The sequence below is a fragment of the Cyprinodon tularosa genome, unplaced genomic scaffold (assembly GCF_016077235.1).
Source record: "Cyprinodon tularosa strain WSP-4 unplaced genomic scaffold, ASM1607723v1 ctg143, whole genome shotgun sequence".
In the NCBI taxonomy this organism is placed as follows: Eukaryota; Metazoa; Chordata; class Actinopteri; order Cyprinodontiformes; family Cyprinodontidae; genus Cyprinodon; species Cyprinodon tularosa.
The window spans coordinates 1,344,173-1,366,231 of NW_024038254.1; the positions used below are offsets into that span (position 1 = coordinate 1,344,173).

At 37.9% G+C, this 22,059-nt stretch overlaps 1 protein-coding gene across 7 annotated transcripts; it reads right to left on the bottom strand.

Moving 5' to 3' along the window:
- Positions 1 to 876: 876 nt before the first annotated feature.
- Positions 877 to 21,262, bottom strand: pum2 (pumilio RNA-binding family member 2). 7 transcript variants are annotated; one of them, XM_038278706.1, is made up of 23 exons: positions 21,119 to 21,262; positions 18,662 to 19,022; positions 17,613 to 17,681; positions 17,048 to 17,153; positions 15,975 to 16,162; positions 15,723 to 15,895; positions 14,858 to 15,152; positions 14,672 to 14,765; positions 14,443 to 14,550; positions 14,158 to 14,303; positions 13,011 to 13,131; positions 12,689 to 12,835; positions 12,289 to 12,537; positions 11,938 to 12,165; positions 9,900 to 10,167; positions 9,658 to 9,787; positions 9,429 to 9,563; positions 9,173 to 9,310; positions 8,424 to 8,549; positions 8,113 to 8,184; positions 7,121 to 7,242; positions 4,791 to 4,983; positions 877 to 3,146 (listed from the first exon to the last, which is right to left on the bottom strand). In XM_038278706.1, the coding sequence occupies exons 2-23, from the start codon at positions 19,007 to 19,009 to the stop codon at positions 3,015 to 3,017; spliced, it is 3,588 nt and encodes a 1,195-aa protein (XP_038134634.1). In that variant the 5' UTR covers positions 19,010 to 19,022; positions 21,119 to 21,262; the 3' UTR covers positions 877 to 3,014. The 7 variants fall into 7 exon arrangements, with proteins under 7 accessions (XP_038134634.1, XP_038134632.1, XP_038134633.1 ...); XM_038278704.1 differs by having other exon boundaries at positions 12,289 to 12,585; XM_038278705.1 differs by having other exon boundaries at positions 9,435 to 9,563; positions 12,289 to 12,588.
- Between the last annotated feature and the right edge of the window lie 797 nt (positions 21,263 to 22,059).

Consider the following 22,059-nt stretch of genomic DNA (forward strand, 5'->3'; position numbering starts at 1 on the left):
GCTTCAAAGATGCATGAGGAGGAAGATCATAGCAATGGATGACAGTATTTAATAAGGTGTGACATCAGGCCTGCAAGCCAACATGAACAGAAAAGATGTCTTCCAGCAGGAGAGGACAGTGGATGGAATCTCCTCTAACAGGGATTGTGATGGCTAAAAAAAAAAAAAAACAAGCAGGACTAAAGAGAAATATTTCAGTTCAGAAGAAACAAAAAAAACTTGAATGGATATAAAACTTTTCGTCTAACTAAACTTTTAAAGCTTAATGATCCAAAGGATGGAGAGCAAGACTAAAACCATCATGTTTGTTATCAAAACACAGACAAAAACTGCTACGAACAACCTGTTTGACGAGTTTCTAAAACCTTAATTCAGTGATATCCAACTCTAACGATGGTTAAAAAACATAAAAAAAAAAGTCATTATTTGAGAATATACATTATTGAACCTTTTTTTAATGTAATTTGTCATACATTTTTTGGGGGATGTGGAATCTAGAACCTTAGGTCCTATAAATTTGGTCAATTTCATAAACAAAAACAAGGACATAGAGCTTTATTCTTTGGACAACTGTGCTCCAATTTAAAAACTGAAAGACCACAACAATCAGATGAAATGTTAGAAGACAATTTAATCATACATAGTCACAATTCTGCTTCCCAAAAAAAAAAAGATAATGAGTTTTTCTTCCTCTAACATCTGGAAATGTACATAAGGCCACCTGAAAATGTACATGACTGACAGTGTGACAAAAACTCATATGTTCATATTTATATAATCGACAATATTTTACATTGCTTTTGCTTACAAGGTTGTGGCTGCTCCAAAACACAGCACTCATCTGTACAAAAATAATTCTCGTCATATCTTGTGAAGTTTGCACGGTAGCAGAGAGGACAAAATGCAATCTCAATTTTTGTAGAGTGTGTTTTTTTTCCTCCTCTCATTTTAAAACGGTCACACATTAGAGACTATTAACAGATGTTACAGCTTCAGTACAAATAGAGGCTGGCCTTTACATAACAGATTAAAAAACAAAAAATAAATCATGCCAGATTGCAAATCCATATTTTTTTCCTTTTAAAATATCACTTGATCAAATAAAACTGTTTACATTATATCCAAGGGGAAAAGGAGTGATGAATATACACACACATTTCTAAATGCACAATTCTTGCCTTTTTTTTCTCCCTCTCAAAAAGTGTAAAAGACATCCCATTTACATCATTAACGTTTACAAATGTACAACTGTACAGACGAAATAAAAGCATCACTACAGATTTAGAGCAAGGCCTGTCAGGAAAAAAACAAACAAAACCACCACAGCTAAACATATTTTTGATTTAACAAATAATCTTACACTTAACTGCACATATACTACATGTAATCTACAATTCAAAGAAGCAAAGAAGCCATCACTACGAGCATTACAGGTGAATTGTTTTAAGTTTCGACGGCCTTTACCGGCCTCCACAGCTGAACTTGCAAACCCAGCCAAATGGAAAATTAAAAACTATGTATATATATAAATATATTTATATATTAAAAAAGAAAAAGAACCGGAAAAAAAAAGGTTCTTTAAACATCCCTTTCCTTAAATCATCTCTACCTCTAGTTCATTTCATCTCAGAATAAGATGGGATGAGCGCCGCATCATTGCTTCTGGACTCTGCTCTGACCTTCACATGGTGGGGGTTTAAAATCATCACTACAAGCCGCCCCGTCCCGCCCAATAGGCAACAATTTTACTCGTACATAAAGCTGCTATACATCACTGAACTACTTCTACGGAAGAGATGATAATTCAGTACATAAATATACTGTTTTCTAGGGCAGTGATCATCTCCAACTACAAGACGGATGTTATACAAAACATTATACAGGGAAGAAAAAAATTAATTTAAGAATTAAAACCCGTCACAGCATGCGAAAGCAATTTTCCCGTCCACAACCCTGCTACCCTCTACGTAAAAGCCCCCGATAATATGGTCAAGATCAAACCTGTACAACCCAAACCTCAGCCTCCACTTTTTTTTCTTTAAAAAAAAAACAAAACAATCAAGTAATAGCCTTTTTACCTTTCATCAACTCAAAAAGATATCTTGGACGAGTGAAAGAAGAACAGCTCACAAAAAGAAGGACTCTGCGAGCGTTTGCTCAGCTGTAGTCCCGGAACAAGAGGCGGAGTAAACCGGTTCCACCCGACGGAGTTAAGAGGCGAGAACATAAAGCCACAAGTGGAACGTGAACCCAAGACTAAAGCACCAATCCCCAACAGCAAGCTGAAGAATAAGGTCTTGACCTCTGGGCGACTGTGGCACACGCAGCTTAACACTGCAATCCATCCTGATTAGAGCCATTCGAATACTAAATCATTTAGTTGCTTTGGCATGTGAGAACCCTCCTATTGTGCATGGGATATTATACAAATATAAATTTCAATCACCTAGAGCTCATCAGGACAGCTGACATTATCAAATCTGGCTAGAAAAAAAACAAAAAAACATTAAGAATGATGTTTTAAAAGAATCATTGTTTAGCTTTTTAAAGTCACTTGCTGGTGTTAATTGTAAGAATTGTAAATTTCAGCAAATGTGTAATCATTTCCTTTTTTTCTACAGAGAATTTACAAGGTAAAAAAAACAAAATGTACAATATGAAAACCAGTCAAATATATTGATTACATCATTAACAACGGGCTTGTGCTTTACCCAGGAAAATAAAGAAAATTCAGAACATAACCTGCTGACTGTGTGGCCCCTGGGGCCCCTACTGGGAATGTGCACAGGGGTGGCAAAGTGGCAGGGATCAGTGTCACAGCATTCTTAGGTTAAACTGACTTGTCTTTTTGTTGTAGGTGTTTTTCTTTTTTGGTAAATAGCCCCCCTCCCCCAGCAGAAGAAAAGGGATGACCAATTGTATCAAAAGGCCTATGGCTAAAGGAGCAATCTTTCACAGAACAGGGGGTTTAGGCTTAAAACTCCTCCACTTCTTCAGGGGACCCGGGGTGCCAATTACATGAGTCCGTTCGTGGGGCCGCCAATGGGGCCGAGTTCAGAGCCACTCTTCATGTAGTACTTTTCTAGTTTAGCCAGGATGTGCTTCCCATACGTGTACTTGCGCAAAGTGGCGATGTGAGGCCTGATCTGAGGAGTGAGTGGAGACAGAGGGAATGAGTGAATGAAACCTATTTATATACAAAGATTGAAATTAACAACCTATAAAGTTCATAGCAACAGGAGAAAAAAAGAGCTATTCCAAATAACAACTGAGCATTTTGCTGTTATAATTTAAAAGGGTGAATAAAACAACTATTTCATACACATATTTACCATGTTTACTCCCCCTGAAGCAGATCATACAGTTTCTGGTCTTGTATTCAGTCCTTTTTTTAAGGAATCATAATTTCCTCACTGCTGTTTGTGAACTTAAGTATTTGGGTAATTAAAGTCATTCCAGCTGGTTAAATAAATGCTTTGCATTAAGAGAAACACTATTTGTTATGTGGCTTAAAATACACTGAACCAGAAACTGCAACAAAACAGGTGCTTTGAATTAATATCCTGATGTTAATATTTGCCAAATTGAAATTGTGAAGTATTGTGCAACTCTAGTTTAATTCTAGTCCATCTGTCTTACAGTTCCTTCCTTTTGAAGTCAGCCAATCAGACCGTCTCCATCACTGACAGTTAAAACTAGAGCGCACCGATTGCAGGTCTGTGACCAATCACTTTTTCCCAATCTTTAAAAAACCTAAAATGCTAATTCCGATTTTGACTGATACAGATTTTTTAAATAACTGATACTGTCAATTGTTTTAAAGATCACAAAAAACCCTTAAATATTTCAAGCTTCTCTTACTGAAGGGCATTGATAGGTAATTGTGAAATGATAAAAACATATGAAAATACTCTCATATATAAAATAAATAAATTCCCGAAATTAAGAAAATTGAGGCTAATAAATTGGCCGAATGATCGGAGCACCCCCATTTAGAGCTTCCCTCCTTTCTTGTCATCCTTGGCCTTTAACACAGAGACTTTTTTTGCAGGGCTACCATTTCTGTTTTAATTTTGTAACACTGTTAGCTCTTAATCTACATCTTTCATCTTTTTTTTTTTTTTTTGGAAACTGGAAAATTTCAGAATTTAAACATTTAATCCATGTTAGAGCAGAGCAAGTATTAAGCCGTGTTTGAGTACCGTGCATGAATGTGTTAAGCTACCTCTTTTCCCTTCTGCATTAGCCCTGGCAACAATTCATTAGAAAATAATACATAAGGTCAACAGGACAAAGTGATAAAAACAAAAGTTATGTTTGTAACTACGGTTCTATGAATCCTGGATGACCACCAGAGGGCAGTACTGAAAGCACTGAATGTTCCCTTTGCATACACAGAGTAATTATGCCAACAGAGTCACACCTATGATACCCTGGATGACCACTCATAAGCTAATGCTAGCATCATCCAGGGCTCTGTTCCTAAAATCTTCTTGCAGAAGAATTTATTCTGAGTGACAGAATCTCCAGCGGTCAAACGGGATTCATAGAATCGTAGTTACAGACAACTTTCGTTCCATTTCATCCCATCTGACCCCCTGTGTTGGACGGCCTCAGGCAGTCAGTACAGATGAAATAGAACTGCAGGGCCGTAGAATAGCTGTTATTTCCTCTCAAGAATTAAGGACATCTAATATCTTTTTGATCTAAGGGTTTGGAAGTTAGACTTCCATAAATAAACAGGTACTCCAGAGGGGGAAAAAAAAACTGTTGAGTTTTGTTCTTCTCACCTTGTGCATGATGATTTTCCGTTGAGCAGGTTCTGCCATGTCTATCATTCTCTGCACAACATAGTTGGCATACTGGTCCTTCATCATCGTGTATAGGGCGCTGTGGGGTCCGTCCTTCTGGCAGCACACTTCGTCTATTAGTAGAGCCCGCTCAGCACGCGAGGAGTGGATAACACACTTCTCCACGACATTACTGAGAACACATGAGATGCCGTTACACACATTTGCAATTTAGAATCTCCAAGATGGTTAGAAGCACGTTCCATCTGTGCTTATAAACTAGAGCTCAAACGATTAATAGTAAAAGTTGTAATTAATAATTTACAGAAAAACTATTTTAGTAATCAAACAACAACCATAAACTGGAGTATACAGATTCTAAAACATGCCATGTATTGAAAGAACCCACTTAAAGCACCAAGTATATAGTTTGCATTTAAGGTCAACAACCCTTAAGTTTTAAGTTAATCTGGTTCAAATTCTGTTAAACTACATTTTCATGCATCTATATGGTCATAAATCAATCAATTGATGCTGATGCAATACTTTATACTCGCCTGCATAATGAGTTCTTCCTGCTGTCCTTCATCCTACCCTACATGCATCACATACATTTCCTCATAACCAGTGGAGTTTCTGTACAAATGCTAAACAAGTGCAGAAGTCTGACAGATCTCCTCTAGTACACGTAGATGGAACTAAAAGCAGATTTATGCTGCAGCTCTTAGAACAAGACTAATCTTTTTTTTTTTCTCGTCTTTAGTTTAACTAGAGTCCAAAGACTAATTTGACAGCATCAAGGCCTTAAATTGCAAAATGTTATTCGGAACATCAGGCTAAGTACATTTATGAGGCGTGGTCACCTCTACACGTCTGAATCATACCCCAGAAGGCAACGCGTACCCATGTTTATGTCCAAGAGTTCTGCTTATACAGTATTCTCAGCAGCACATTTGAGCATGATGGGCTGTAGAAATTACACTAAATTTATGCCATTACAGTGATTTTCAGTAGTGTTGCACCGATACCGATACCAGTATCGGACGGGGCCCCGATACTGCCCTAAAATGGTGGTATCGGTATCGGCGAGTTCCAACAAATAGGGCACCGATACCATTTTGAGAGCCATAAGTTTATTCAACTATTGTCACCCACTCCTGGTAGGCAATAAAAACTTTTATTTTTGTTATACAGTAGAACTTTTAGATAAAAAGTTCTACTGGATTCACTTTGTATTAGATTTTTTCCTGCTTCACAAAGGTAGGCAGCAGCTTGACAAAGCCATGATGGCAATTATTTTACATTATTATGGTATCGGTATCGGCCGATACTGCACAGCCAGGTATCGGGTATCGGTATCGGGGCCAAAAAATGGCATCGGCGCAACACTTTTCAGTGAGTAAAACCTCTGCATAATGGCATTTTTGACGCAGAGTCACAATCAGCTTAACACATATGCCCCCCCAGCAGAAAGAGATAGCAACCTGTAGAGCCCCAGAAGGAAACAGCTGGTTTATCAAGCAGAATAATCAGATTTTTTTTTCTACCCTGAGAGACTGTTGAACTGCCCATCCCAACATAAAAGTAGAACAAAGGAAATATGAGTGGGCTAAGCTAGCAAATTAAGTAAGCAAAGTGGGGAAAGTGATAGAAAAAAAAAAAGGGAACAGTTTTAAAACTTCTCTTTAGTAATGAAACTTGTGAGCAGGGTGGAGAAATTGGCTGTTGCTGAGTGTGTCCAGTGTTTTGGGAATTCTGATGACTAAGCCTGTGTGATCAGGCCACATAGCTCTGATAAGCTGCCATTACTGCTACTAGGTTCCACCCAAGAGTTATATGTCGAAACCACTGTAATTAACCATCTCAATCAAACCACGGCAGGCTTTTTTTTTTTTTTTTTTTTACACAAACTGAAACTCATGCTTTATCGCTTTGTGCATCCTGGAGACCATCCAGCTCTGGATTATTTCAAATGCTCTTATGACCTTCTTATCCACCGAAGGCCTAGGGATGTAATCTATGTACTGTTTTATTTAAGAACGTGATTAAATTTTAACATTTAGGTGCATATTACTATCAATTTTGTAACATGGGCTAAATAAAAAGTCTGTGGTATGTTAAAAAAACTACACAACCAATTATTAGCTATCCAAGTAAATCAAAGATAAATTACAACACTAACCTACGTGTGTTAAAAGTATTCACTTTTTAAATAATAAAACCTATTAAGTATTACTGTAAATTTAACAAATAAGGTTTAAATCAGACCACTCAGAGCGGAAATCTGGTGAGTGAATCACCCAGCACATAAAGCAGCAGTCCAACCATACCTTGCAAACTTATGTTGGCTCAGGACCAAAACCTTTCCACGGACTTCTGCCACTATCTTGCTCTTATCTTCTGGTCTGCCATGCTCCAAGACATGCTGAATGACGTAGTTACCATACTGATCCTGCAGGAGGCACCAGAAAGTAGGCACAAGCAATGCAGGTTTAAACAGCACTTTCCAAAAAAAAATAAAAAATAAAATAAAATAAAATCTGTGAGAAACCATTTCATTTGATTGATATCCATGCAAAAAATAAATAAATAAAAATTCACCACTGGTCTCAACTGGTGAGAAACAATCATGCATGTCTACAACAACAGGCTGACGAATGAGTGACACCCCCATTTGTATTACATCAAATACCCTAACGTCATCACTGCGGAAGGTCAGACAAAATAGATGCTGCTGGTTTAGAGTTTTGCCGACCAGACTATGCAACCAGTAGCATCTTTGCCCCTTCAGAAATAGGTGATAGACAGTTATGGGTGTGATTTTAGTGACAAGATGGAGACAAAACTCACCCTCACGTAGCAATAAACAAATACTCAATTACCAGTATTATCAATGCAGTAATTTGTTGGAAAGCCACAGTAGTCTCCACCTTGATTTTCTAGTGTTTGCCCTGACATTCATCTGCAGATCAATCTGTTTAAACATGCTTTGTGCTGCTTTTGGATAATTTTGAGTTGTTTTTTTTTTTCATGGAGTGGCTTAATTTATATAGAAATATAAACAAAACTATAATAATTTCAGCAAACCAAAACAAAGAAAACAGATTGATCAGAATGTGCAGTAGGCAAAAATACGGGAGATAGGCACGTGAGCAAGAAAGGAGAAAGCAAAAGAAGGAAAAAAAAGCTGTTCAATGGGTTAAAAGAGGTATGTATAAGTGGAGAATTTGATAACTAAATGTTAACATCTTTTTAGAAGATATAAAAAGGAGGAAACGGGAGAGGAGAATGGGGACATCCGCAAGAGAGGCAAATTGCTGACCTTGAACAGTGCATCACGGGACACTGTATAATATGTTTTGGGTGTCATCTCCAATGAAACGCCTTGATATTTCTAGATGGAATAATAAGTGAGGGGGCAGGGTGGATGTTTAAATAATCACAATCAGATGTCATGACAACTAACAGTTCAATTACATTTATCTTTACACGTATTAAACCACGATGACAGTGAAATGTTCAAACATGATGGAGACATGCAAGGACCACCAGACACATCTGATGTTCATACCTCGAAAACAAATCTTACATCTACTGAGAGTGATTTGGAAACTAGGAGCGGAAAGGGCTCACCTGGCCAAGCTGTTCAGAGTGCTGATGCAGCTCCTCCAAGATGGGCAGCGTTTGCTCCTGAGTGCAGTGCTCCAAAATCCTTTGGATTACTCGGCAGCCGTAGGGGTGAGTAGAAAGCACAAAAACCTGCAAAATAAGGGAAAAAAATACAAAATGCATCATAATTTAAACTAAAATTTGAGGAATAGCTGAAGACCATTGTTTTTGCTAGACGTTAACAACTTAAGAACTAAGATACACCTCATCTTAACCCTCATACTTAATCCAAGTGTTTATAGGTGTGGCAAAGATTTGAAATAGTTTACGGTACCTAGCAGGGGCTGAGTCATTGTTTCAATGAATAAAAATTATGATTCTAATAAAATAGTCCAAACAGTCACAATCTAAAAATACTTGTTTAAATCAAGTAATTACGTAGTATATTGTAATTTCAAACAGAACTCCAAAAACAATAGAAAAAAAATTTACAGAAGCAAAACAGATATTTGTATTGAATGTGAAATGGAGAGAGGAACATCCTAATATTTTATTTGGCAAACAAGGCCACTACAACAACAAGAAGACCGAACCTGATTTAAAACATTTAGAAATTACTGCATGTTGTCTGACGACATGTTAATATGGTAAAGTTAATATGGTAAAGCCCCCTGGAATGTCCAGGACCAGGCTACACGTGATACTGTGATACTGATTCTAAAAAATTAAATTAAATATGACGGAAATTAATAAAATAACAGCAATAAACCTACCTGTCCCTGAAAGGCGTCAATTATGAACTGCAGAGCCTGAGGCTGGACACATTCGATGCATTTCTGCACCACATGGTTCCCGTTCTGGTCTTTGACACACTTCAGTACGTGCCCATCCAACTCTCGTACAATGTCACTCTGGGGAAAAAGAATTACGAATGAGAAAAGAGCAGCTGTTAAGATTTTATTAAAATAAAAGTTTGACTGATAAAGATATCAAATTTATAAACTGTTAGAAGATTAAAAGCTCACTTACAATTACCTGCTGCTCTGAGGAAATGGACTCCAAAGCTTTCTGAATGACCCTGCAGCCGTACATCTGCAAAGCCAGGGGGAGGACGTGCCCGCGAATGCGTGTTGCCAAAGCCAGCTTTTGGTCTGCACTTCCAAACTGTATAAAATAAAAAATTATAAGCAAAAAATATGTATGAGACCTAATAATGAGAGCTGATAATAAAGGGAAACATCCAAGAAGGTTTTCAAACCTCAAAGAACTTTTGGATGACGTAATTCCCAAAAACGTCAGTCATCAGTTGATACGCCGCTTGCAGAATTTCTCCAAACACCATCTGCCTCTCAGCAGGTGTAGCCCTCTCCAGCTTCTGTTGGATGAATCTAGAAAAAGCAATAATAAATCAGATATTAAATCAACACCTCTCATCTAAAAACATTTTCTTGTCTTGCTGAGAAGAAAACGTGAGTCTAACTTCACGTTTCAGTCAGTCACCTGGATCCATGCTGGTCCTGAGAGAACTCCACCATGTGGCCCGGTAGGTCACGTAGCTGGAGGTTGGGGAAACGGTTGTTCCTAAAATCTTCGAGCAGGCGGCTGCGTCCAGAAGGCATGACGTCAGAGCGGCTGTAGCGTGGCCGGGAGGGCGGGAAGAGCTGGCTGCTGGAACTGAACAGACTAGAAGTGCCACCAGCACTGCGATATTTGGCCTCGGCTCCTGGAGCAGCAGAAATGAAACGCCCACTGCCATTTGTCAGGCCACCTAAGGATATAAAAGAAAATACAGAGCAATGATCATTAAAATGCATTTTAATGATTCCCAATTACAACACTGCCACTTTTGAACTGCATTGAAACCCCCCCAAAAAAGTACTGTACTGTTTTGTACATGGATTTAGACCAAGATATAGAAAATTCATCAAGAAAAAAAAAAAAGCATTCCATCATCTGATAGAAAACAAATTTTTCCCAATGCAAATTTTATTTCCATGTCAATCAATACAGCCGGAAAGTATCATGTCTTTTTCAAAAGCAAATGCAGAATCCTTAAAAATCTGTTTAACAATCTGGATGTTTGCCCTCTCCAGATAATTCTCCCTTATAGAGAGCATTCTATTATATTTTGCACTACAGATAAAGCTTTTGTCTAGTGTGCTAAAATTAAACTGCAGAGACTATGAGTCTACTGCAGGGAGGACAAAGAGATGACTAAGAGTATCCACTTTGCCATATGCTGGTCTCTTCTTACTCAGCAGAGGCCAGATCCTCCTCCATCCATTAAACTTGCCCAGTGTAAAGAATGTAAACCATAAATACTTTTAGAACAAGGATAGTGATCAGAATGGATCATACTCACCTTGACAGGAAACTCACGAGTAAAAAAAATGTAAAAAAACAAGGAAAAAATATTAAAATTCCTCCTGTCAATCGAAACAATACCCCATCAACCACAACATCCTGATGTGAGAGGTTATACTCCATCCAGAGAAGACTCACAACTATGTTCAGTTAGGGCTGGGCGGTATGAACTCAGTCAATATCACGATAAATTGGGCAGTTTTTACCTCAAAAACGCACAGTAAATGCTCTGTTTCCTCCATCAGAAATAAGAAAATGTGCAGGAAATGCAACTGATCTACTTATAATTTATATATTGAATAAATCACATTACATATAACTTTTAATTAAATATTAAACTATTGTACCCATTGAGGTTTAACACTCATTGAACAAGAGAAAAATGTTTCCTCTCTTGCAAAAAAATTTTCGCAAAGGTAATGGAGCACATCTTTGAACTCAACAGCGAGTTAGTGCTGTAGGTGGAGGTTTGATGTGTTACTAAGGGTAATCCTGACAGTTTTCAGGGAAACTTTGCATTTTGTATTCTTTTGCTCAACATCTATAGTGTAATTTTGCAAATTGAGCGTGAAGCAAAAACAATGTGCTTTGTTTAAACTTGCACACCCTCACGCAAAACTGGTCTGCGGCTTGTCAACTCTGACGACATGCTCTCGACTTCTTCTCTATGTGCTCAGCTTCATCTCTGCCTCGCTCAGCTACACAGGATTAACTGATGTAATTTCTTTACAGCTGTGTTAGACACTTCTTCACTGGGTTCATCCGCCATTCTGTTTATGCTTCTGACTGAATGGGTTAAGACCGTGCTGCCGTGATATAAAGGGAAAGGAAGTACCAGGCACCCCCGCGCACAGAAAAAACTGCAGAATTAAGTTGATTTCTTTTACCAACCAGGGAAAATTGTCTCCGTTTATCTTAGTGAATGACAGTAAGGGTAAAAATCTAGTTAATCTCCCAGGTCTATTTTTAGTCAAGTGTGAAAAATTAGATTTGTCCAATGATGTTCCTGATGCAAGAATGTAAACAGCAGAAACAGGAAAATAGGATATAGAAAACATCTGTGGCACAACTAAACAAAAGCCAAAGTTTTAATTAAGAGGTTAATTCCGGGTTTTCATTAAAGAAAAAAAAATCCCAGACACCAAAGCGTTTGCAGATCCAACTTTAAGCTTACCTAGGTGAAGGCTGGAGGACGACCCATGAGAAGAAGGCAAAGAAGGTGGAGGAGTGAGTGGGGAGTGACCTGGTGTTAGGCCAATAGGACTGGGTGAAGATGAATAACCCAGACTGTTGTAAAACGGTTGACCAATAGGAGTTAAACTGCTGCCACCACGCTTGTACAAGTCTGAACTTGCCAACAGCGAGTCCCTGCGAGACACGCTGCTACTGGTTGAACTGGACACTGGAAGAAAAACACAGGAGGACAGTTAGAAAGGAGATGTCCCTGATTTAAATAAAGAGATGAGAGAACAGGTGGAGGAAAAAAATTAAAGAAATGTAGAAGGTAAAGAAATGAACAACTGACCTGATGAGCCGAAGCCTCCAAGAGCAGAGCCCAACCCCACACCAAGGGAGCCGCCTGTGCTGCTGAAGCCTAAAGAGGAACTTGGCGGCGGTTGCGCAGCAGAGTTATGAGAGAAAAGAGAGCTGCTTTGGGAGGTGTTAGGAACCGATCCAGAGCCGTAGAAAGAGCTGGACTGCATGCCGCTGCTGGGTGGGGGGGCCTGCTGCTGCTGTGGCTGAGGTTGAGGCATGGAGCGGTACAGACCATTGGCTGGGGGTCCAGACATGTTGTTACCAGAGCCAGATGCAGATACAGCTGCTGCTAATAGGCATCAGTATTAATTTGATTTATTACATTTAACTGTAGCAGTGGATCTCTGAATGCACACCAACAATTGAAACATAACTAGATTATCTCTTACCGGCTTGTGCAGCTGCTGCAGCTGGGTTAATGAGTAGAGGGGTTTGTACAAGACGAACTGGTCCGCTCAGACCAGTCCGAGCACCGGGGCCCATTACCAAGGCTCCAGTTTGGTCATAATAGGCAGCCGGGGCTAACACCTGATAACCTGAGTAGAAATTAAAACAAAAAGCAATCTTACAAGAAACAAATAAATGTATTTTGGCATAAAGTCAGCAAATCTTAACCCCACACTGTTCATTTAAAAACAAACAAAGACACACATCAGTTGTTAGTTTTTGTTGGATTAAAGGTGTGGCACAGGAAAGACGATCTCTACTAACCAGGCATTCCTGCGTAAGCTAGAGCAGGGTTTGCAGCAGCTGCAGCAGCTAAAGACTCCTGCTGACTTTGTTGTCCTTGTCCTGGAGTCAGAGGTCGCTGGTTGGACCCTGTGCGCATCACCTGAGAGAGAGAGAAACAATGGGTTGATTTCAACAACAGAGCCATAGAATATACATCTTTGCCAACATTTTCAATTAACTTGACATGTTTTTAAGGAAATAGGTAGATAAAGAAAAAAAGATTTGAAGTTAAGAGTCCTTGACCAGGAACATTAGGCTGTAGAACGGCTCTGACAGCTTCCAGGGGACAAACGCATGTCGACTTGTATTCTGGTGAAATGTTACCAAACTGATGAAAGATTAACAAAGGAAACACTTTCATATCTAACTGGGAAATGCATACTTTTATTCATTAAGAAGAAAAGCTGGTACGAAAATAAATCTTCATTCTCAAAACCACAAAAAGTCTAAATTATATATCATAGCTAATGAATTATATTAAATGATATCCAAAATCTTTTTTGTTTTCACATTTCAACCACAAACCCTTATGTTACTTGACTTTTAACTTATAAACTCAACAAAATGTGGGGCATTGCTTGAGTAAAAAAGGAAAAAATGGTAAGATTGTTTCTTCGATTAGCTTTGCCCCCAGGTTGGATTAGAGACGTTTCTCCTTGTTTATATTTTGAATTGCTTTTCCAGTATTCATGCTGGCCGTCTCCCACCTGAGCTGTGGCTCCTTACAGCTCCTACAAAATTAACAAAAGTTTCCCGCTTCCTCTCTTTGTGAGCCTCTCAGTTTAAGTAGACTGCCATGTTTTGTTCTAACATTTTGCCCTTTGGCCATAACCTTGCCAATTTTAGATGACTGATCAATCTGTAATTGATTTATTAAATTTTCAACACTTAAGATATTGTTTAACAAACTAATCTTGGATGAATGTCTGCACAGCTTTATCTGTTAGCCTATCTGCTGTACTACTTCAATTCCTTTTCGTCGACACAAGATAAAACCTCTCTCCATGAAAAACTAGCACCTTACTAATGGTCCACTAATTGGTTAAATGAAAAGCAGACCAAAGAACATTCAGGTTCAACAACGTTTAGAAAACCTGCAGGCTATGAAATATAACTTTGCTCCCACCTGTGGCTGGCCGGGCCCTGGTCCCTGGTTGGATGTTTGCTGATTAGCTGAGTGATTGGCAGTTGATGCAGCCTGTTGCTGAAAGAGATTGGCTGGATACACACCCCAAGGGACACCGTAGTACTGGGGCGGAACAACTGTGGGGCCTGAGAATGAAAAAGTGTGCATTTTCAAAAATAATTTTACTTAATTTGCTTTATTAAAAAAAAGAGCTAAAACTTTTATAAGAGTATCATGCATGAGAATAATCCGCCAAACTTTATCAAAACATGAAGCAGTAATTACCTGCTAGTGTGGCTGCTGCTGCCAGGCCAGCGGCAGTGTATGGGTCGGCTCCAGGCGGGGCAGCGTTAATGATGTAAGGATTTGGCATAAATGCAGGAGCGAGTCCAGCTGGGAGACAGGAGAGAGTGATGCTGCTGATGTTTCAAATCTCATCCAAAAATCTATGCAACCGAAACCAATTAGACCATAATTGAATTGAGAGGTCACTGAGCTGAGCAGCCTGACCTACCAAGATGCTGTTGTTGAGCTGCAGCCAGGGCATATTGTTGTTGCTGAGCTGCTGTAAGCTGTTGAACTGTCAGAGGATTCGATCTCTGGAACAACTGGGGGAAGAAAAAACAAAAACATTTAAAGATTGTCATCTCCTGCGCATACAATCTGATACGCTTTACAAATAAAAGCCATCCTGTCAGACCTGCTGCTGAGAGTTGTAGTCAAACAACCCTACAGGAGTTCCTGAAGAGTCCACCTGGATCTGGTTCCCAGCATAATCGAACTGCAGAGACTCTACACCACCTCCCTGTTCCATGCCACCCATGTTCTGGGCTTCTTGGCTCTGGAAGTCCTCAGTAGGGACCTTGTTCTGGGCAGGGTTTTGATGTTGGATGACATGCTGATGGTGCTGTGCCATCATTTCCAAACCCGCCTGGGTGGGACCCATTCTCTCCACGGCCTCAGTGGGTGATGCTTGGCGGCTTCCAGGGGTTGGGCTGCAAAAGCAAAGCATCAAGTACTTTTGTTATTAGAATTTTGTTTGGTAGGTTATCAGCATGTGCCGTGTTTGTTTTAGAAGCCACAATGGTAGCTTAAACAAGCTTTAAAATATCAAGAGGGGTCTAAGTTCTAGAATACCTTCTCTAGACTTTGTTCCGTTACCGACTAAAGAAGACTGAAAGTTAGTACTTTTTAGACTGAGAGAGACAGCAGATTTAAAATGTCTTTAAAGTGAAAGTATTTCATTAGAGATTTTTTTTTCTAACCATTTTATTATAATAACCAAATTTTACAGAAAGTTCTCTCATAAAAGCTTATGTTCAAGTGCTTAGGGTCGGGAGGCTGGGAGAAAGATTAATAAACAGAATTTTTATATCTTCTATATCTAATTTCTTAAGAAGAAATTAAAAAAAGATGAACCCTGCATTGGTGAAACAAGGCTTGGTACAGATGTAATCGGTCGCAGGAATCTGATAGGAGCATTCCTAATCTGCTTGCTTAAAATTTTTTCAGTAGGTAAATCCACTTCAATCCTTTAATGAAACTATTAAAGCAAGATGACTTACTTGAAGTCTTTGCAGTCTCTATCCATGCCATTTAGCAGACCTCTTCCATTGGTTTTGGCTGGATCACTGTCCTCTCCCACCTTCATCTCAGGGCTTTTGTCTTCCTCAAAGGGTGACACCTTCTCTTGTACATCACTCTTTTCTCTTCCATCTTGGTCAGTGTCTCCTCCACCCTAAAATAATGTGGTTAGTCCCACTCATTTTCACAGCCAAATTATAAAGCTAATAAAAGAAAGACCAGTGATGACTTACATAGCCTCCGTTTCTGTAGCGACCGTCCATTTTGTCACCAGGAGACGAGCTCAGGACGTACTCCACCATGCTCACACCCAGGCCTCCGCCCTCTGAGCGAGGCGAAAGCACAGAATTTGTATCACCGTTCCCGTGGAAACCCTCACCAGGCCGCCGTTGTACCATGATTGGCTGGGACACTGAATGATCTGGAGAAAAGGTTGCAAGAAAGGAGAATTGCTGATGATCAAAAATAAGTTTTCTGGACCCTCTCAAAGTTAGACACAGTTTTGATCTGCATCCAGGTGACTAGAAATTATAACCTAATCTTAATAAACCCTCTACAGCATCATTTTTTTTAAATGACCAACTATAAATCATTACTAGTAAACCAAGACTTTCAAGCAGTACTTTGATTTAATTTCACCTGATGCTGCATAATGATAGTCAGAAAGGCTCCATTCACGGAGATTTACAACTAGAAACGCAGTTTACCATTTGTTTGTACACGCCAGCATCATACAGCATCTTCACTGCTGCTAAGTGCAAAACTCTGGAGGCAAAACCCTTATGAAAACACAGTCTTTTCCGTTTGTGTTCACCTTTGAGTAGATGAAGCCATAACATTTTACAACAGACATTTTTGACAGAAATTTTAATCTGGTTGGAAAATCAGAACAAACAAACAAAAAAAAACAGACATGCCTTTAGGAATCTATAAGGGATCTATAATGTTATAAAGTGCCAAACTCAACTTTCAGTTTAGGTATAGCTTTAGGTAAAGCTAGGATGGTCATTGAACTTTTTTAATCTCTAAAACCTGCCAATGTTGCTTCATTTAGACAAGACCAAAATAAAGAGGTTCCTTTTACTCTCAAAATAGGAGACCTGATCCTACAGTTTGTTTTTAGGTTTTTTTTTAATTATTTGTTTCTTTCAAAGGCCATTTAAAATGTTACTGGCATCAAGAGAAACAAAGTTATACCTTGCCTTAAATAGACAATAAATATAAAAAAAAACAACTTAAAATATCCTATTTAGTGCAAAAAAAAACCCAACAACATTCCATTATGAAAAATATAAACACCACTTACGAGACGATCCCCATGCATTCTCCCTCCACTCTTCACCAAGAAGCATCCCTTTCCTTCCATCCTTTGCAAGTTCATCGGAATCCCAGATCTTTTTTGTTGGCAAAAGCTTAAAGAAAAAGATTAAAAACATTTAGAATTATTACGGGTTGATAAATAACTGAAGCCACATGTGTGAGTTTAACAAAGGCTGGAAGGTTTTCCTTTGATCGAACTATAGAACAGCTCCTTTATTATTTGTGTGCTAAAAAGTCCAGGCAAGGATCAAAGTTTTCCAGCAATATTTTAAAACCAATTTAGGTGCTAGCTTTAACAGGCAGTTTATTATATTAAAATGGCTTTGAGAAAAAAAAATAAATAAATAAATCACTTATTTCCCCTTTTAATCTGGATTACATTATTATGCATTCAATTTGTTTCCTGGGTGAAGTGTGTTTAAATCATGGATATATCATTGATTCATTTTGAATATTAAAAGTCGGTCTCTCTTTGGGGACCAAAAAAAAAAAAAAGGAAAAAATATTATGAGATTACCAAAAGGTTTGTTTTAAGTTTTAAAATCCCTTACCTCTCCCATTCCTCTTGATTCCAGAGCAAGAGCTTGAAAATCATAATTCATTTCATCTACAGCTCGAACCTAAAGTTTAGAAAAAGAACAAGTGTTAAAACAAAAAATCCAATTCCATTTCATGCATCCATTATTTTGAGCTTTACTGTCTGTCCTAGAGTATACATCCTTACAGGCTAATAGATAATGGGTCTTTTTCAATCTTCATGACAGCAGTAATTTAAAGGATGGATCTAATTACTCAGAAAAAACATAAATCGTGTTAATTAAGTTGAATTTCAAAAAAAAAAAAAAAAAACATTAACAATGACAAAATGTCAGATAGCGCCATTTACTAGAAGGGTGGTTTATTTTTCACTCTAAACCTCTCCTTAAAATGTGGAACAATATATGGGCATCCTGTTATAATCAGTTTTGTATCCAAGGTCCTTCTACTGAACATCATGGCAAAATCTTTAAACTTTTGGTGGCAATGTGTCCTGATTAACTGTACATCATGTACATAAATTCACTGAAACTATAAAAAGGAACCAGGCAAATACTATGTGAGGGGAAGACAATGCCACAATGACAGCCAAGCGGGAAATTATCTTTTATATTCCTGTCACTCCAACGATTTCTTTTTGACAACACTTCTGTATGTTTCTAATATTCACACATCATCTAATGCATTTTAATTGATGCAGTTAGTCTGGAGCCAAATGCGTTTATTGTGTTAAATTTAGTACAGAACAAACAAAAAGATGCAATCTATTTATGCACTTAACTGCATCTCATCCAAATGCATTAATTAAAACTGAATTCATTCAAACATCAAATAAGATTTTGCATTCAAACTTTATGGCAATCGTGCACTTTAATTTTCAACTTAATCCAAGGAAGAACACATTGGAAATATTAAAAGGAGATGACAGCAGCAGCAACAGCTTAAAAGTTCCAAAGAAAATTTTTTATCAGATTTATTTAGTGTATTCGTTTCATGAAACTAGTGTGCTAAATCATAAAGCCTATGATGAAGTTTAGTTCACTGTGTTCTGAGTTTTTTTTACCTGATCAACATGATTGGCATCTCCAGTTGGCCAGCGGTGCTTGTTAGGAGTGCAACCAACAAGTTGCTCTCCAGGTTGCCTCTGAAAGAAGTATCCAACTGTTGCATCGTCCTGAGATCTTCCGCTCAATGGAGGCTGCGGCGTACCTGGAGTGAGGGTAGAACTTCTGTCCATACCCTGTAAATGTGGTCCACCAGGAGCCTGTCCACCGCCGACCGCCGTCAGGGGTCCGCCACCATGAACCCGAACACCCCCTGCATCAGGAGCACCATTTGCATGCAGCATCCCACCTCTTGTCTCCTGCCAACCCACGTCATTCATGCCTAGGATGCTGCATGGAATGCTCATTCCACGGGAAAGCCTAAGAAAAATCCAAAACATAAAAAGGTCAGACTTTAACCATCTCAAATAGTCCAATGGCACTTTTTTTTTTTTTGATGTGCTTAACAGTTTCAAAACCTACAGAGAGAAGCATTCCACTATTCCTGTTAAGTTTTGCATTTTCTTATGCAGACAAAGTGTCAAAAGGTGATGAGACCAGTTTTTTCCAGCTGCACAGAGAACAAATAAGATGAAGCTTCTCTTGTCACTTGCTGCAGCACTACTGGTAAGTTGACTCCAGGATGGCTACAATGTTTCTCACTCTTTCTTGATTTTTTTTAAGCTGACATATTGAGAAAACTAGAGTAGATAACCTGAAAAACCTGCTTATATAACCTCTGGTACAAAACAAAGTCTATTAATTATTTTTCTTTTTGTTTATATTATAATATAATAAATCAATAAAGCAGCAGTGAAACAGTTGCAACATTTTTACTCAAGCTATGGGACAGAGAGGATATCAGTGATTCATACCCAACTGGGAGCTTGGCCCATCTATGTTAACTTCTAAGTTGTAAAACCAATGGAAAAAGATAAAAGGGTAAAAGTTATTAAAAGAAAACGTTACAGCTAAATGACTTAACAGTTTCAGTAGTGGTGGGTGACTAATTTAGCATAAAATCTAAATTCAAAAAAGCTAAATAATCTTTAAAATTACAAAAAAAATATCTCCAGGTACAATTAAATGTGTATTTATTAGCACCATTAGAATTAGTAATAAAAAAAACTGTTTAGTAATTACAAAAAGTAAGAAACAAATATTAGGAATTATAGTTATTTTAATAATTTAGGTGACGGTACATATAATTTTAACATCTGATGGACATTAGTCTATTTCATAAACTTCCAAAAGCCATTGCAGGGACAATGCTATGTCTTTAATAAAGCTCCTATCACAAACCAAAAGATAACATTTTAATATATAGATAAACCACACCAAAGCTTGTCATTACATTTAATAAAACCCAACATTTTAGCAGCAGTAGATCAAATGAAACACTCAAAAGAAAGCCAAAAATACAAAGTGTAAGTTCATTTTGCTCGATGGGTACTGACTAATTCCTGTCATGCTAAGCCTAAGCCATGAGTCTCCATAGCTTTTATGGTAATTTTATAGCTACCGACACACACGAACATTAGCTGAATTTTGACGGTCTCGAACGGCGTTTTGCAAAACTGGGAATTAAAAGTTAGAAAAACAAGTCTCGAAGGAACTGAACATGTACAAAAACACAATACAATGTTCCCAAACTTACACTTAGCTCTCGCTAACCCTAAGCTACCACCGTGATGCGGTAGCAGCTGTTTATTCTAACAGATGCAGACAGTAAATATGATTAATTATAACATACTTTAAAACCAGATACTGTGAAATACTTTTCACACTTAAAATTTGAGTATTCTTTATCCAATATCTGAAGCAAAAATCCAATAGAAAAGCTAAGTAGCCAACGCGCTGCTAGCATTCAAGCTAGCATAGCAGCTTTCATTAGCTTTGTTGTAAAACTCCGTTGAGCATGACCATTAACAATCTGGAAAAATAAATATTTGACACCCAATAATCTAAAGAATGTCTGTTTATTACATAGAACAGAGCGTGCATGTTGCTGAATGGGATTACAAACGACTGTGAGCTTTGGCAACTACAACGGCTAACGAACCGAAGCTAAATGCTTCGGGCCTGCTTCTGTTTATTCTTGGTTTGTAGCGCTTGATTACTATTGCAATATGAAATTCAGTGTTGTTCAATTGCTAGTGGTAAGACTATCATAAGTAACTAAACAAATGTTGGTTGTAAATAAGACGATCACGTTAAGCATGTTCAAAATGGGCAGTTAGAAAAAAGAAAAAAGACCGACAGCTATCATGGGAGCTTATTACCAACTTGCTGTTGTCTGGAGCTTAAACATCAGCCAAATACTCAACAACATGGCCCCCCTTCGAGTCCCAAAACAGAGGGGCCTTAACCGCTAAACAAAAGAGAAATACCCACAGCGCGGCTAACAACGGCGATCGAATAGCTTGATTTACGGATTTCTGCTTGAGTTATACTATAATAGATTACAAAATACTCACGCCTTGTCGTGTAGATTGAGCCTCTGTGCTTGTAGCACGCTGTAAACCCTATTCTATATTGTTTTGTTGCCGTGGAGAGAGAGCGGTGATTTTTAGCAAGGCTTGTTCAGTGCTAAGGGTTTGCCCTCGCTGGCACCCCCTTCCTGTAAGTAGGGTGAACTACGTAAATCTACGTGTGTACTTTCCCATACCTTTCACAAGACATTTTTATATTTATTATTTTATCAAAGTGCCACAATCCAGAAGATAATTTATTTAAACATATTTGAATAAGGGAATATATTAATACAAGCATTCTGGATATATCTTAATGTAGTAAAACTTCGCTAACGTGATGGTAAGGACAAAAATTCAGGAAAATAATTGACTACCTTATCAGTCAAGCGTTCATTTGCCGTGTTTTATCATATAAAACTAGTATTTATTAATTTTAATTTACTATTTCACGTGGATCCAGTTCATCATGAGAATAATGAAACTCTAATGATCCGCATACAAGACCCTTGAAAATGATTAAATACTTTATAATATATGTTTTTAAATCAAATTACTAAGAATGATTATTAAAGAACATAGTTATATAAATATCACATTTTGTTTTATATTTTTAATTATTTGTTGTCTGTATTTTTAATTAGTTTAAATAACTAAAGTACTGTACTGAAGAGGCAATACCAGCTATGCACTTTTATGGAAACTGCAACTGATTTTAGTTTTTACTTTATTGATGGTTTTAAAAATTTAAGATGTTGAAATTTTTGATCCAGGTTTCTAGAGCTGCAAATTGCTCTTCGGTTTACTTAATATAATAATAGTAAAAATTAAATTTATTGATCTCACATAGGAGAAATGTACCTCTTCATTTAACCCATCACCTTGGAATATATCAAACTATGAACTTTTTCCCTATATATATATATATATATATATATATATATATA

Bases quoted from the DNA above. Each gene is read 5' to 3' on its own strand.
- pum2 (XM_038278703.1), bottom strand. From the start codon at position 19,009: ATGAGCATTCCATGCAGCATCCTAGGCATGAATGACGTGGGTTGGCAG. The intron at 12,589-12,688 runs GTAAGAGATAAT...GATGCCTATTAG, and splicing joins TGCAGCAGCTGCACAAGCCG to CAGCAGCTGTATCTGCATCT. The intron at 9,311-9,428 runs GTAAGTGAGCTT...CTTTTTCCCCAG, and splicing joins CCTCAGAGCAGCAGGTAATT to AGTGACATTGTACGAGAGTT.